The following is a 15,740-nucleotide window of genomic DNA, read 5'->3' on the forward strand; positions in this document are numbered from 1 at the left end:
AGTAAATGTATGTCTGAAATTGATTAGAGTCACGGTGTCTTCATTAGCCTCACAGATCACAGTGTAGGCAGTTACTACTCTCAAGGCCTCTCCCTTTCTCAGGGACTGTTTGTAACACCATTACGCTCCCAGTTACTCAGGCCTAGATGTCATCTCCAACTAGGACCTCTCTCGACCCATTCCCAAATCTTGCCACTTCTTCCTCCATAACATTGCAAAGATCCAGCCTTTTCTGTCTGCATCACTAAAACTTTTCCCAACTCTTAATTCTTGTCTTGACTTCTTGTCTGTGGCCTGCCTGTCATCTCTAGTCTATTCATAATGTTCCTATTAACATACTGTTCCTGACCTGTTCTGATCAGGTCATCCCCACCTTCTAGCACTGCTTCAGTTTCAGGCCTCTTGTCCAAATTTCTTGGTCCCTACATAAACTACTATTCTTGTATCTCACCATGTCACCCTCAAATCTATCCCCTGTCCCCCAAAAACGGAAATATTTATTGAACACTTCTGCCTTTTCTGCATTATGGATAATTCTACCATTTCCATCCGGTAGTAGGCTAATACCATTGTCAGGATTCTTTTTGTTCCTAACCTATTTTAAAAACTCTTCCTCGTTGTCCTTAACTTTACTGAACACAAATTTATCTTTGCTCCCCTTATCAATTTTCTACAATTCCCAGTTTCTGATTTATATTAATTTTTATTTTAATTCTTTAGCTGCCTTCACTTCCCTCTAAACCGGGGCAGGTTTTTTTAAACCAATATGGCATTCTTTCTTGATTGCTGGACTGTGGCTTTTTGGTCATCTAGTAAAGTGTTCTTAAACAATTCTCAATCATTCTGATTCAATTCTTCCTCCCAGCTGATTTGGCTCAATTCTTTTCAGATTTGTGAAATTGGCCATTTTAAAGCATCAAGTATATATATATATAAAAGGATATATATCACTGTTCTAGTCTTTATTCTGTTTGCACATTATAAATGTGATTAAGTCTCTGCATAGACAATCCCTGCATAGACAATCCAGGAAGTTTTTGGAAAGCGTAGGGGACAATTTCCTGGTGCAAGTGCTAGAGGAGCCAACTAGGGGGGGAGCTTTTCTTGACCTGCTGCTCACAAACCGGGAAGAATTGGTGGGGGAAGCAAAAGTGGATGGGAATCTGGGAGGCAGTGACCATGAGTTGGTTGAGTTCAGGATCCTGACACAGGGAAGAAAGGTAAGCAGCAGGATACGGACCCTGGACTTCAGGAAAGCAGACTTCGACTCCCTCAGGGAACGGATGGGTAGCATCCCCTGGGGGACTAACATGAAGGGGAAAGGAGTCCAGGACAGCTGGCTGTATTTCAAGGAATCCCTGTTGAGGTTACAGGGACAAACCATCCCGATGTGTCGAAAGAATAGTAAATATGGCAGGCGAACAGCTTGGCTTAACGGTGAAATCCTAGCGGATCTTAAACATAAAAAAGAAGCTTACAAGAAGTGGAAGGTTCGACATATGACCAGGGAAGAGTATAAAAATATTGTTCGGGCATGTAGGAATGAAATCAGGAGGGCCAAATCGCACCTGGAGCTGCAGCTAGCGAGAGATGTCAAGAGTAACAAGAAGGGTTTCTTCAAGTATGTTGGCAACAAGAAGAAAGCCAAGGAAAGTGTGGGCTCCTTAATGAATGAGGGAGGCAACCTAGTGACAGAGGATGTGGAAAAAGCTAATGTACTCAATGCTTTTTTTGCCTCTGTCTTTACGAACAAGGTCAGCTCCCAGACTGCTGCGCTGGGCATCACAACATGGTGAATAGATGGCCAGCCCTCTGAGGTTAGGGACTATTTAGAAAAGCTGGACGTGCACAAGTCCATGGGGCCGGACGAGTTGCATCCGAGAGTGCTAAAGGAACTGGCGGCTGTGATTGCAGAGCCATTGGCCATTATCTTTGAAAACTCGTGGCGAACGGGGGAACTCCCGGATGACTGGAAAAAGGCTAATGTAGTGCCAATCTTTAAAAGAGGGAAGAAGGAGGATCCTGGGAACTACAGGCCAGTCAGCCTCACCTCAGTCCCTGGAAAAATCATGGAGCAAGTCCTCAAAGAATCAATCCTGAAGCACTTACATGAGAGGAAAGTGATCAGGAACAGTCAGCATGGATTCACCAAGGGAAGGTCATGCCTGACTAATCTAATCGCCTTCTATGATGAGATTACTGGTTCTGTGGATGAAGGGAAAGCAGTGGATGTATTGTTTCTTGACTTTAGCAAAGCTTTTGACACGGTCTCCCACAGTATTCTTGTCAGCAAGTTAAAGAAGTATGGGCTGGATGAATGCACTATAAGGTGGGTAGAAAGTTGGCTAGATTGTCGGGCTCAACGGGTAGTGATCAATGGCTCCATGTCTAGTTGGCAGCCGGTGTCAAGTGGAGTGCCCCAGGGGTCGGTCCTGGGGCCGGTTTTGTTCAATATCTTCATAAATGATCTGGAGGATGGTGTGGATTGCACTCTCAGCAAATTTGCGGATGATACTAAACTGGGAGGAGTGGTAGATATGCTGGAGGGCAGGGATAGGGTATACAGGGACCTAGACAAATTGGAGGACTGGGCCAAAAGAAATCTGATGAGGTTCAATAAGGATAAGTGCAGGGTCCTGCACTTAGGACGGAAGAACCCAATGCACAGCTACAGACTAGGGACCGAATGGCTAGGCAGCAGTTCTGCGGAAAAGGACCTAGGGGTGACAGTGGACGAGAAGCTGGATATGAGTCAGCAGTGTGCCCTTGTTGCCAAGAAGGCCAATGGCATTTTGGGATGTATAAGTAGAGGCATAGCGAGCAGATTGAGGGACGTGATCGTCCCCCTCTATTCAACATTGGTGAGGCCTCATCTGGAGTACTGTGTCCAGTTTTGGGCCCCACACTACAAGGATGTGGATAAATTGGAGAGAGTCCAGCAAAGGGCAAAAAAAATGATTAGGGGTCTGGAACACATGAGTTATGAGGAGAGGCTGAGGGAGCTGGGATTGTTTAGTCTGCAGAAGAGAAGAATGAGGGGGGATTTGATAGCTGCTTTCAACTACCTGAGAGGTGGTTCCAGAGAGGATGGTTCTAGACTATTCTCAGTGGTAGAAGAGGACAGGACAAGGAGTAATGGTCTCAAGTTGCAGTGGGGGAGGGTTAGGTTGGATATTAGGAAAAGTTTTTTCACTAGGAGGGTGGTGAAACACTGGAATGCGTTACCTAGGGAGGTGGTAGAATCTCCTTCCTTAGAAGTTTTTAAGGTCAGGCTTGACAAAGCCCTGGCTGGGATGATTTAATTGGGGATTGGTCCTGCTTTGAGCAGGGGGTTGGACTAGATGACCTCCTGAGGTCCCTTCCAACCCTGATATTCTATGATTCTAAGTCAGTCATGATCACCTATACCTAAGTTACCATTAATTTTTAGTTCTGTGATCAGGTCATCTTTATCTGTCAAGACGAAGTTTAATATAGAATTCCCCCATGCTGGATGCAACACTTTAAGGTAGGAAATTGTCATCTATAGTATTTAGAAATTCCAAGAATGTTTTAGTACTGGCAGCATGAGATCTCCAGCATATATCACTCAAATTGAAGTATCCCATGATCACACAGCTTTTTTCCTATACATTATATAGGTGCACAACACAGTCATCCTCTTCCCTAGTGTGGTCTGTAGCAGACAACACGTAATACCCCATCATATGCCTTATCTGTTAGGCTACTGATCTATAAGCATTCAAAATCATTTTCTCCAAGTTGTTGGTGACTCAGAAACAGATAATGCCATTTTCAACACAACCACTCTCCCTCCTTCCTAAATAGGTTACAACCATTGATTTTATCATTCCAGTCATGGGAATCATCCCACCAAGTTTCAGTAATACCACATGGAATGCTTTCCCTTAATTAGTCCAAAAAGCAACTATTCACGCCTGCTTCAAATCCTTCAAGACCCAACTTCTACCTTGTCTAAGTTAACTAATAATAATGAAGCAAGAGGCCAGTGGGGGTTAGTTTTTCTTCAATATTTTAAAACTAAAAATAACTGAAGCCATTTAGCTGTGCACATGACGAATTTATTAAACCTGGTGTTGGCCTCACCATAACCCTCATTCTCCTTCCTCCAGTCCCTCTATTTGTATATCATATCTATTTATATCTGGTCTTAAACTAGACTCATGCTCTTCAGGGCAGGGACTGTCTTACTATGTGTTTACAAAGCGCTCAGTATAATGGGTTCTTGACCTTGACTGGAGTTTCCAGGCACGACCATTAAAAAAACCTCCAAAGTAGTCCACAATACAAAACAAAAGCTAGCATAATACAGACCTCACATTCCTCAAGTCTCAGCAAAGTAGCCAAGAAAAGACTGGGCCACCAAATTAGCCCTTTGACTCCTAGAAGTGGCATTTCCAGATCAAAGAGGAGTCACAGACCTGTCTGAGAAAGAGTACATTATTGCTGTCTACACCATACTTGTTGTCTGGAAAATACTTCATATCTGCCACTCTAGCGCCTTTATGGGCCCTAAACATTTTTTTTTTTTTTTTAAATTAAGAAAAGACTCAAGGTCTCAGTTACAGGTCTAATCCACTTATCCACAGAAGTCATGGGAGCAGAACCAGGTCATATGTTGGTAAGTATGCATAAAAATAAGCTGTTTCACTACATGCTGTTCAGGGTAAGAAATGGGGCTTACTTTACTATTGTACAGTGCCTAACACGCTGTGGCACCGCCAGAAATAAATAATAAATGCACATTCTTGATTATATGAAGTATAACTCATTGGAAAGGTTCTCTAGAAAAAAAACTAGAGGATATAGGTTTTCTTCTGACAGAATTTATCATTTTAGGAAAAGAAATGGGAAAGCACTGTACACCGGTGAAAACAAACATGGAAAGGTAAGGTGGCAGGGATGTTCCACAGCCATATGCTGTGCTGCCTTATTGGAGACTCATTTTCAGAAAAGGATTTAAGGGAAGACAGTAGGCTTTACTCTGAAGGACACTCTACACAACAGCAGTTCTCAACCTTTTGGGGCTCAAGACCCATTTGTAAATGTGTATGGCCTGTCGCAACCCAGTAAATAGTCTGGGGGTGGAGGCCCTGGGTGTTTTTTAAATCGGATCCTGCCCTCCACTTAGCCCAAATTGGTGGCTCCTGCACTATAGGGCTGGCTAGGCTTGGCTCTCTGATCTGGGCACTGGTACCTCCAGGGTGGCAGCACCACTCAAGTTTGGCCCTGCCCCCCTAACTGGACCAAATTTGAGAGAGTGGAGTTGTGACTTGGCTCATGGGGTGCAGTGACACTAACTCAAATTTGGCTTACCCAGATTCCTGTCATCATGATGGCTGGGCCAAACCTGAGTGGCACTGGGACCCCAAAGTTGCAGTGTCGGGAGCAGGGAGTCAAGCCCAGTCAGCACTTTGGGACAGGAGCCACAGGAACTGCCACATGACCCTTTGAAACATTCTGGCCACCCAATTTTGGGTCCCAAGCCACAGGTTGAGAAACCCTGCCCTACAACACGATACAGGAAACAGAACTGCTATAAACGCAACAGAAAATAGAAAGTTAGATCAAATCTTAGATGATCATAGATCAGTACATGGGACCAATGTGCATAAATGACTGAACAAAAACATGCTAGCATTATAACATATTCACATGTTCACAATCAACCTGTAAATTAAACAAAACCCAATAGCCCATCCTACCCTTTCCCCAAGGGGGGAAAAAGTTTATTTTCAAAGTTCTAGATTTCACTGCCTGATGTTGCTTTCAAGTTTAAGTTACAACCTAATCCAAACATGAAGCTTACTACAGAATGACTTAGCATAACTATGAACAGACTGTTAATCATGTCTGCGTTCTCCTCCAACTCAAATGGGACAAGCAAAATAATCTACATTTAGAGACACCTTTCATTACATGATCTCAAAGCAATTTACAATAATTAAGCTTCTGAACATTGTTGTTGATCAGGGAACCTATTTTACAGCGTAGTAAACTGACACACAGATGAGTCACCTACCTCTCAATCAGTTGCACAGCCTGCAAGTCCCAGCTCCCACTCCCCTGCTTTAGGCCACACAAGAACTGCAGTCAGTAAGTAACTTTTTTAAAAGATTTCTTTTACGTTCTAAAATGTAGTGGTCACAAATAGTTATGTACAATTGTTTGCATATGATGCATCTCCCAATATATCAACATGAAAAAGGTGAAATAAAGCCTGTTTGTGGCTTTGAACCTACCAAGGTTGCAAACCACCTTGGCAGTCAAGAAATTAGGGACTTTTTAAAACTATGCATGAGTCATGCTCATGAAAATACAGTGCAACCTTATGAGTACTGCCCAGAGCCAAGTATACTACAGCACAACGAGATGTAAGGTAACATTTTGCCACACAACTCTACCAATGTTGGATCATATTAAAGAAGTTCTGTATAAAAATCACAAATGAGTTTGATTCCCCATAGTTTAAATTCCAGGGTATTACTAATTAAGAGGTCTCTTGGTTTTTGGTACTGTTTCTCTCCCTCTATGTGTGAAACTTGCAAACTGCTAATTGCGTTAGTACAGTCTAAGACAGAGTCTGTTCTCAAAGCAATTCACACAGAGAGAGACTCAAAGCAATACTCTGTAACAGAAACAGCACCCAGAGACTCCCCACCCTTTTGTTGTATTAACAATTGTGATTAAAATAGAGATAGAGGATGTATGTGGATGGACGCTTGGTGTGGCTAATAACTGAATGATCAGGGAGGTGCCAGCTTAAGAATCCAGTGTCCATCGGCTGAAGAAGGCGTCAAGTGGAAATAACCAGAGGACCCCCGGAGGGCAGACTGGAATCCACCCACCAGCCTCAAGAATGGGAGAAACAAAGAACAAGATAACATCTGGCAGCACAGAGCCGTCAGGAATGTGCCATCTGCTGACTGATTCAGCAACAGCATGATGAAGCAATTCCCATAGATGGCATAGGAAGAAATTCCTATAAAAATGGACTCTAGAAAGTGAGAACTTTGGGGTCTGATTCTGCAAACCAACTTCCAGGAGCATCAGATGAGCATCTGATAAGGCCCTGCTCCCTCCTCATGTCCAGGCCACCTGGCCAGTGGCTTGGCATGAGCAACTCTAAGGCTGGTAACTATGATAACAACCTTGCAGAACCTGTGTGTGTGTGTGTGTGTATGTATGAATGAATGTGTGAATAAATAGGAGATTGAATGGAATGTTATAGCTATAATTAACTGCTTACTACAATTCTTTCTGTATTCACAATAAATGTGGCATTTTGCCTTTTCCCCTTTAATAAGATCCTGCTGGTTTTTATTTTATTGGTATAACACCAGTGCTCTTCAGTCCTGACATGCAACATCCGTTTCATGCCTACAGAGAGGCTGATGTCAAACTGTGCTATGGATTAGTGGTGTTGATAACATACATGCAGCAATTACTTACTTAGTGCCTGTTTATTCCAGTTTAAAAATAGGAAGATGCACAGAATATATACCACCACCAATGACACTAACTATGATTACCAATTAAGGATTTGCAAATCCTTATTCATAAGAGAAATACCTTTGACTTCAATGAGACTTACTATGGGGCAAAGACTATTCACATGAGTAAAGATTATCAGAATCAGGCTCTAATACAGTACACCAAGAACTGAGTCCTTGTTCTCAGTGTATGGTATGATTGCCAAAAACAGTAAATGTGATCAGTTTGTCAAATACCACTAGCTCAAGATGTTGTGGTTAACTAGCAGCTCATCAATTATAATTTAGGACATTTTACAAGAATGAATGGATAGTTCATACATGACACTCACTTTTTGTTCCTGATATGACCGATCAAATTATAATTTCCTGAAGTATTTCAGGAGTCTTCTATTCAGATAAATTGAAATGTATGTTTTAGATGAACTATCATGGTACTGTACTGTTTAATACAACCATCATTGTGGTATCCGAGTATAATCAAAATCACAAAGCAAACATTCTGTCACAAAGATGATGGCCTCCCTATTTGTCTTGTAAACAGGTGGGAGTGTGTCATAAGTATACTTTCATCATCTTCAGAGATGTTATTGGGGGAAGCTAATGTAAAAAGATACCATAGTACTTTCAGAACAACAGGTAATTCCAGTATCCAGTGCATGGTCGTTTCAATGCCATGGATGAGCTGCTGGAAACCTTAATTTCTGATCCCTGCAAGGTTTATCCATCTAAAATATCATGTATAAAGAGAGGAAGGCATCAGAATAATGAAGTAACAACTTTAATTTTCATGATAATGCTTGCTAAAATGATACCTACACTCAGAGAAAATACTGAGATGGAAAGAGGTAGGCCAGGGGAATTTGTCATTTTTCTTATTAGAATATGTAATGAATAGGTGAATGTAATTTTTCAAGACTAAGTAATATTCATCACTGACACGTAGAAAGCTTCTCCTGGCAAATAAGGAGATAAAAGCCATCAATTACAGCAACAAGGTAGGTAAGGTTTATGGATCAACTTCTGTTGGTAAAAGAGACAAGCTTTCGAGCTTACACGGAGCTCTTCCTCAGGTCTGGGAAACGTACTCAGAGCACCACATCTAAAATACAAGGTGGAACAGATTGTTCAGCATAAGTAAACATATTCTAAGGCTTGGTCAACACTAGAAAATGAGGTTGGTTTAACTATGTTGGTCAAGGTGTGAAAAATCCACACCCCTGATCAGCATAGTTAAACCTACCTAAACCCGATTTAGACAGCACTAGATTGACAGAAGAATTCTGCCATTGTCCTAGCTACTGCCTGTCGCGGAGGTGGACTACCTAATGCCAAAGGGAGAACCCCTCCCCGCAGCGTAAGTAGTGTCTACATTCAAGTGCTACAGTGATGCAGCTATGTTGCAGTAGCATTTCAAGTGTAGACTAGCCATTCAAAGTGAAGTGGCACATTAACACCCCTGCAGTGGTAGGGCAAGGGGGCAGGGGTGTTTTGTAGGTTACACACTGTTGTAATAAACCATACATCCAGTGTCTTTGAGGAAAAGCTCTGTGTAGCTAGAAAGCTTGTCTCTTTCACCAATATAAGTTACTCCAATAAAAGATATTACCTCATCCCCTTGTCCTTCAAATATTCTGGGACCAATACAGCTACAACAAACACTACGAGCAACTATTACAGCAACATGTAAGCTTTCATTTAAAAAAAATTTCTAGGCTGTTCTGTTGCAATAAAAACTTTTCAGAAGTAAACTGAAACAGTGTTTTGTCTCAGCCTACCAAGAACAACTCAGTTACTGCTTCTGTAGCTTTCCCAAACAACCAGACTGTGAAATTAGCAAGGCTATTCAATTTCAAAGCTTTTTTTCAGAACCTGGTGGGAGCAACAGGAATGGGTCAATTTCATTCCCTCCTGGCTGGGGAAAATTTTGAGCTATGGTAGAGTCCAGAACCTGAATTATTCAAGAGAGAGAAGAACCTTTACCTCATTGGTTTTCTTACAGCAGCCAGGAGTCTGGAGAAGGAGTAAAGAACATCCTTCACACACATTTTTACTTCCCGCAGGATCTAGAGTCATCGTGCAAGAAGAAAACTATTTCCCCTTTCCAGCAGCCAGTTACAGTGCAGGGACTTCATATTCATTAGACACTCCCTACCTAAAAAAAAGAGCTCCCATTCAAGATTCCCAGTACCTTCTCTCTATCAGCACCTGGTAATGGGGATTAAGGCCTCTAACCAAGGCACTGGCCCCTGGGCCGTGCTGAAAGACGGACCACTCTCTCACCACTTCGATGCCCCAGTTAACTATATCTCCCCATCTCTACCATGCTGGTACTCATCTAAGGTTACCACCTTTTAGACTTTGTTCTACAGAACAAGTTTATTGCATTATAAAATCATAGCTTTCTCTTTTCATGCTGTGCCACTACATCACCACCCTGTAGATACTTAGGAACATCCAATCACCTGTAAGGCAAAATCAGGACTGGCGGGGGAGAGGGAGGTTGCTGGGGGGAGGAGAAGTGTATATGACCTAATCAGTAGTTGTGAGAACTCAAGAGGACTGTAAGCAATATAGTTACATGAATATTCACAGAGAGATGTAAGACGATGAGGAAATATCATTCGTACATGTTTACAATGGCAGCCCCGAGTGAAACTCCTTCAGAAGTCATTACTCTTCCACAGCCACAAGACTCACTCAAACCCCTGAAGGCCTTGTCAGCCCCTGAGTCTGGAGCCCTCCATTGCAGACTCCTCCAAGCCTCTTCAATCTCCCAGTCCACACACCCCAATCCCACCAGAGAGGTCCCAGCTCCAGAGACCCGCTTGCCATAGAGCCACAGGGGTCCCTTCTGCCTCAGTGAAGCTGTGAGCTCACTCTCGCTGAGACAGAGCAACACGAGCTCCCCCAACCCTTCAACCCGAGCTCCCCCAACCACACCACAAGCACCCCAAACGCCATGGACCTGAGCCCCACGTTGGTCCCACAGGGTCTCCGACCCGCCCCCCTCCCTGAGTTATCTCCTTGGCCCCTCCGCCCCCACCTTAGCCCCCTGCACACACGCTCCGCCTCAGCCCCCCCCCCCCGGGGGGGCCCTACACACACACACACTCACTCACTCACTCCGCCCCCGACACACGCACTTACTTCAGATGGTCCAAGGAGTGGATGCTGCGGGCGGCCTTACCGTGCCCGCCACCCACCCAGCTGCGGGAGCGGCCGAACATGTTGGCGGCGAAGAGGAGGCTGAGGGCCGCGGGCTCTAGCCGTCCATCGCCCGCAGCGCACGGCTGTGGGGCAGCCCAGCGATCCCTGACACTTACAACCCCGGCTGGCCGGCCGGCCGCCCGCCCCACCAGTCAGCGACAGGAAGAGCAAAGGCGCATGCGCGCGCGTGGCGCGCTGGGAAATGCAGTCTCCCTGCCCCCTTCCCTGCGACGGCCAGGAGACGGTGGACTACAACTCCCAGCCTGCACCGTGCACGCCTTCTGCCGCTAGTTGTGACCCAGGTGGGTGGGAGCTCAGCAGGGGTGTGAGAGGGTCAGGTTTGGGAGGGAGTCTGGGCGCAAGCAGGGTGGTACCCTCCAGTACACAGAACCGGCAAGAGATTTTTAGCCGTTGCGGGGTACCGGAAAGACTTGGGGCTGCGCTCTACTCCTTAAAGGAGCAGAACGCGGTTAGGGAGGGCATTCATTCTTTAAATGGCTTTAACAGCACAATACAGGTGCTAACAAACTTAGACAAAGGTTTGTTAGCATATATATTGTGTAGTTACATTGGTCAGGAGTCCTCAAGAGGGGAAGGTGTTTTTGATTCTGTTTCTCGCCATTGGTCTGAATTATCCATGACATCCATACTGCATCACATCAAGTCCAAATCATTGGAGGAATGCCTCTGCTTGCACTGACCAGAGGATGTTTGGATTCTGATGTTAGCTCAGTTCTGCTGCCTTATAGGAACCAGGTGTTGTCCCCAGTGTACATAGAATTTATTTATTTATTTATTTATTTTGCAGCCAAATTAGTCTAACATGCATTTTGTTAACTGGAACTGGAGCAGCAAAACAAAGAAAACAAATGCCTCATTTCCCACCTTTGTGGGTGAGAGAACTGTAAGTTTATAAACTGTAAGATTATAATGCCGGACATGGACAGCCTTAAACCAGCTGCCTCAGGAATCTGCCAAGAACTTGGCTGAAAATATGTCCCTCATATTAGCAATGGAGCTAAAACTTATCACACACCTGCCCACCTTTATTCGAATGAAGATCCTTCTGATCTGACAGCTCAGGCATTGTCAGTTTCATCCAGAACAATTTACAAACTTGAAATCTAATCCTGTAAACATTTGATCAATCCCATTGAAGACAATGGGACTATTTGCATGACTGGACCACTTTTGTGGGCTGGTAAGAGTTTCAAGAATCTGTTCCTATAAAGGAAGTTGAATCTCCCATTGAAATGCAATGTTTGGGTAAAAAGAAAAGGAGTACTTGTGGCACCTTAGAGACTAACCATTTTATTAACCATAAATGTTTGGGTACAATACCATAAAGCAGTTTAGGATACAGTTCTTAAAATTTGTCTTTTAATAAGTTATACATATGTTGAAATGGCTCCTCACCCAACTTCCATATCCCATATAAATAGACTGAATACTACATATTTGGGGGGAAAGTGAGTAGTCAAGCATGTTGATGTTTGTATATACAAAGAGAGTTGTAGGAGCGGCTGGGGTGGGGAAGAGTCACATGGAGGGTCACATGAGAAGATCACATGCCCCCCCCCTCCCGACCCCTTTTGTCCCTTCCATGAGTGCAGTACTGGCAAGGAATGATTTCTGCTTGCACCACTGGAGGGAGTGAAGGGTGCAGGGAGAGAGATGAGGTGTAGAGTGGGTTTGGTGAGGTGAGGCCCCTCGAGCATGGGTTAGCAGAAATGGTGGGAGGGCTCACGTTTTGGGAGACACCGTCTGTAGGGGGCCACAGGTTTGGGAAAGAGGGCTGGCTTTGTCCCAAGCTATGGGGAGAAAGCAATACTGCTTCATCCACTGCTTTGCCAGAGAGTGCACACCATGATAAAAGAAAATCCAAAAGGCCTCAGCAGAGTCTAAATCCACAACCCTCAATATAAACAATCTAACCCCTGTTTCTGTATGAGAAACAAAACCTGTCAGTTAAATATGACTTAACATCAGTGATCTCAAAGCACTTTACAAAGGAGGTTACTATCATTATTCTTATTTTACAGATGGGGAGAATAAGGCACAGCGAGGTGAAGTGACTGTCCAAGGACCCTTAGCAGGCTAGTAGCAGAGCCAGGAATATAATCCAGGACTCTTGAATCCCAGTCTAATGCACTATTCAGTAGGCCACACTGCCTCTCCATACCTTTGAACTGTGTCCTCCCATCATATTCCAAATGGAAAAATGAGAAAGGGACCAGCTAACTGAGTACGTATGATGTCTTAGTTTCTTATGTTTACTTTGTGGTGGATGTGACACAAGTAGTAATTCTATAAAATGAAAACAATTCTCTCCAGAATTCATCAGAAATATCCCTTTATGAAATCAAGTATTTCCCCTGTTCTTTCCTGTCTACGTTTCCAGTTTTCAAAGAAAAGGTATAATTCTCCATATAAGCCTAGCTTCTTCTAAGTGTTCTATTTTGGCATTCTCTTCTTGTAAAGGAAAACAAAGGCTCTGGTCCTGCAAATGCACACAAGCTTTACTATACACACACGTGTTTCAATGGGATTAAATGTGCATAAAGTTAAACACATACTTAAGTGCTTGCAGAATAGGAGCCTAAATGATCAGAACCCATGTCTGACTTGCTATTGTTCACTTTAATGCCCTCTAGTTTTAGGGTCAAAATAAACTGAAGATTTGGAATACATCCAACGCCTAGCAAGATCCTGGAGAGCAAATGATGTTTTGAATGTCTCTTTCATTCTCATTTCCCCTCCCTCATTTTAGTAGCTGTTTGTTGCCTGGGCTTATATCTAGCTAAACCATCCACAGACATTCCATTCAATGGGAAAAATCTGTAAAAAAGATTTCATAGAATCATAGAAGATTAGGTTGGAAGAGACCCCAGGAGGTCATCTAGTCCAACCCCCTGCTCAAAGCAGGACCAACCCCAACTAAATCATCCCAGCCAGGACTTTGTCAAGCCAGACCTTAAAAATCTCTAAGGATGGAGATTCCACCACTTCTCTAGGTAACCCATTCCAGTGCTTCATCACCCTCCTAGTGAAATAGTTTTTCCTAATATCCAACCTAAACCTCCCCCACTGCAACTTGAGACCATTGCTCCTTGTTCTGTCAACTGCCATCACTGAGAACAGCCTAGCTCCATCCTCCTTTGAACCCCCCTTCAGATAGGTGAAGGCTGCTATCAAATCCCCCCTCACTCTTCTGCAGACTAAATAAACCCAATTCCCGCAGCCTCTCCTCTTAAGTCATGTGCCCTAGCATTTTCGTTGCCCTCTGCTGGACTCCCTCCAATTTCTCCATATTCTTTCTGTAGTGGGGGGCCCAAAACTGGATGCAATACTCCAGATGTGGCCTCACCAGTGTTGAATAGAGGGGAATAATCACCTCCCTCCATCTGCTGACAATGCTCCTACTAATGCAGCCCAATATGCCGTTAGCCTTCTTGGCAACAAGGGCACACTGCTGTCTCATATCCGGCTTCTCATCCACTGTAATCCCCAGGTTCTTTTCTGCGGAACTGCTGTTTAGCCAGTTGGTCCCCAGCCTGTAGCAGTTTTCTGTCCACCTTATAGTCCATTAATCCAATCCATACTTTTTTAACTTGTTGGCAAGAATACTGTGGGAGACTGTATCAAAAGCTTTGCTAAAGTCAAGATATATCACATCCACTGCTTTCCCCATATCCACAGAGCCAGTTATCTCATCATAGAAGGCAGTCAGGTTGGTCAGGCATATTTGCCCTTGCCATTTATTTTGATTTATTAGAAAACAAAAAATTTTTAACAGAAAGTTCTTCCTAAGGAACAACATTGTAATCTTTAATTCGTGCAACTTCCTTATGTACCAAGATCTGATCTGACAGTTTGGCCTGTTGCCATTACACCTCAGTGTGTTAGCCTTTCAAATGAAGCAGTGTCGGCCTCATTTTCGCTTGTCTTCAGGTGTCCATCTTATTGATACTCTGGTGATGAAATCAGTTTCCATCCGAATTACAAGACCGATCCATCTCCAACGCCTCCTGGCAATGATGGTGCTTATAGATCTTGGTTTGAGATTGTTCTGGGCCAAAAGATACAGAGGATTTTTCTGAGGCAGGTTGTATGGAATGAAGACAGTTTGGTCATGTCATACTTTCTCATTCCCCAGCATTCTGCACTATAAAGTAGTGCTGCAAGAACGCAGATCTGATAAATCTTCAGTTTTGTTTTGGTGTTGTATTTTGACGATTTCCAGACTGTATTGAAGTGCCTGAAGGTGTTCCTGACTTTATTGATTTTGTTCCAGATGTCCTAGCTTGTTCCACCATCCTGGCTGATGGTGCTGCCCAAGTTTGTGAATGTTTCTGCATTGGTGAGAACATAGTCCTCTATCCATACTGGTGATGGTGAGACAATATTAAGGGTCATGATATCTGTCTTATTGCGGTTGATTTTCAGTCCAATTTGCTGGCTGAATGCATTGGGTTGAGTTGTTTTTTCTTGTATATGGTGTTGGGTATGTGATAGGAGAGCGACATCATCTGCAAAGTCCAGGTCTTCAAAGGATGAGAATAATATTCATTTAATGCCTCTTGGCATGTCTTCTGTTGTATGCCTCACTACCCAGTCAATGACAATGTTGAAGAGGATTGCAGACATGACATACCCCTGACATACTCCTGTTTTGACTTCAAAACTGAGCTCACTGTAATCAACACTGCATGTAAAGTTGAAATAGAAGCTTTTGATGACATTGATTAAACGGAAAGAAATTCCATATACCCGCAGAATGCGCCATAGGCTGGTCCTGTGAATGCTATCAAAAGCCTTCTCAAAGTCTATGAAATGTATGTAGAGTTACCGTTGCCATTCTAAGCACTGTTCTATTATGTTTCGTAGAGTGAAGATCTGGTCTGTGTATCCACGCCCTTCCAAAAACCAGCTTGCTCTTTTCTGAGAATACTATCAAAAAACAGAGTGGACACTCTTAATTCAGTTTAAACCTGTTTCATATTGATGTAGCTTAAC

At 43.6% G+C, this 15,740-nt stretch overlaps 1 protein-coding gene across 8 annotated transcripts in view; it reads right to left on the minus strand.

The window, feature by feature from the left end:
- The window catches only part of CLEC16A (C-type lectin domain containing 16A), a 191,175-nt gene extending 180,203 nt beyond the window's left edge, over positions 1–10,972 (minus strand). For 2 of the 8 annotated variants that reach the window (XM_048865579.2, XM_048865583.2), the window contains exon 1: positions 10,665–10,955. In XM_048865579.2, the coding sequence (XP_048721536.1) occupies positions 10,665–10,744 (80 nt within the window). In that variant the 5' untranslated portion in view covers positions 10,745–10,955. Of the gene's footprint in view, positions 1–10,664 lie in introns of all 8 variants that reach the window. The other 6 variants (XM_075132775.1, XM_075132774.1, XM_048865586.2 and 3 more) reach the window with 6 other exon arrangements.
- Positions 10,973–15,740: the final 4,768 nt, after the last annotated feature.

Source organism: Caretta caretta, chromosome 10 (assembly GCF_965140235.1).
Source record: "Caretta caretta isolate rCarCar2 chromosome 10, rCarCar1.hap1, whole genome shotgun sequence".
NCBI lineage: Eukaryota > Metazoa > Chordata > Testudines > Cheloniidae > Caretta > Caretta caretta.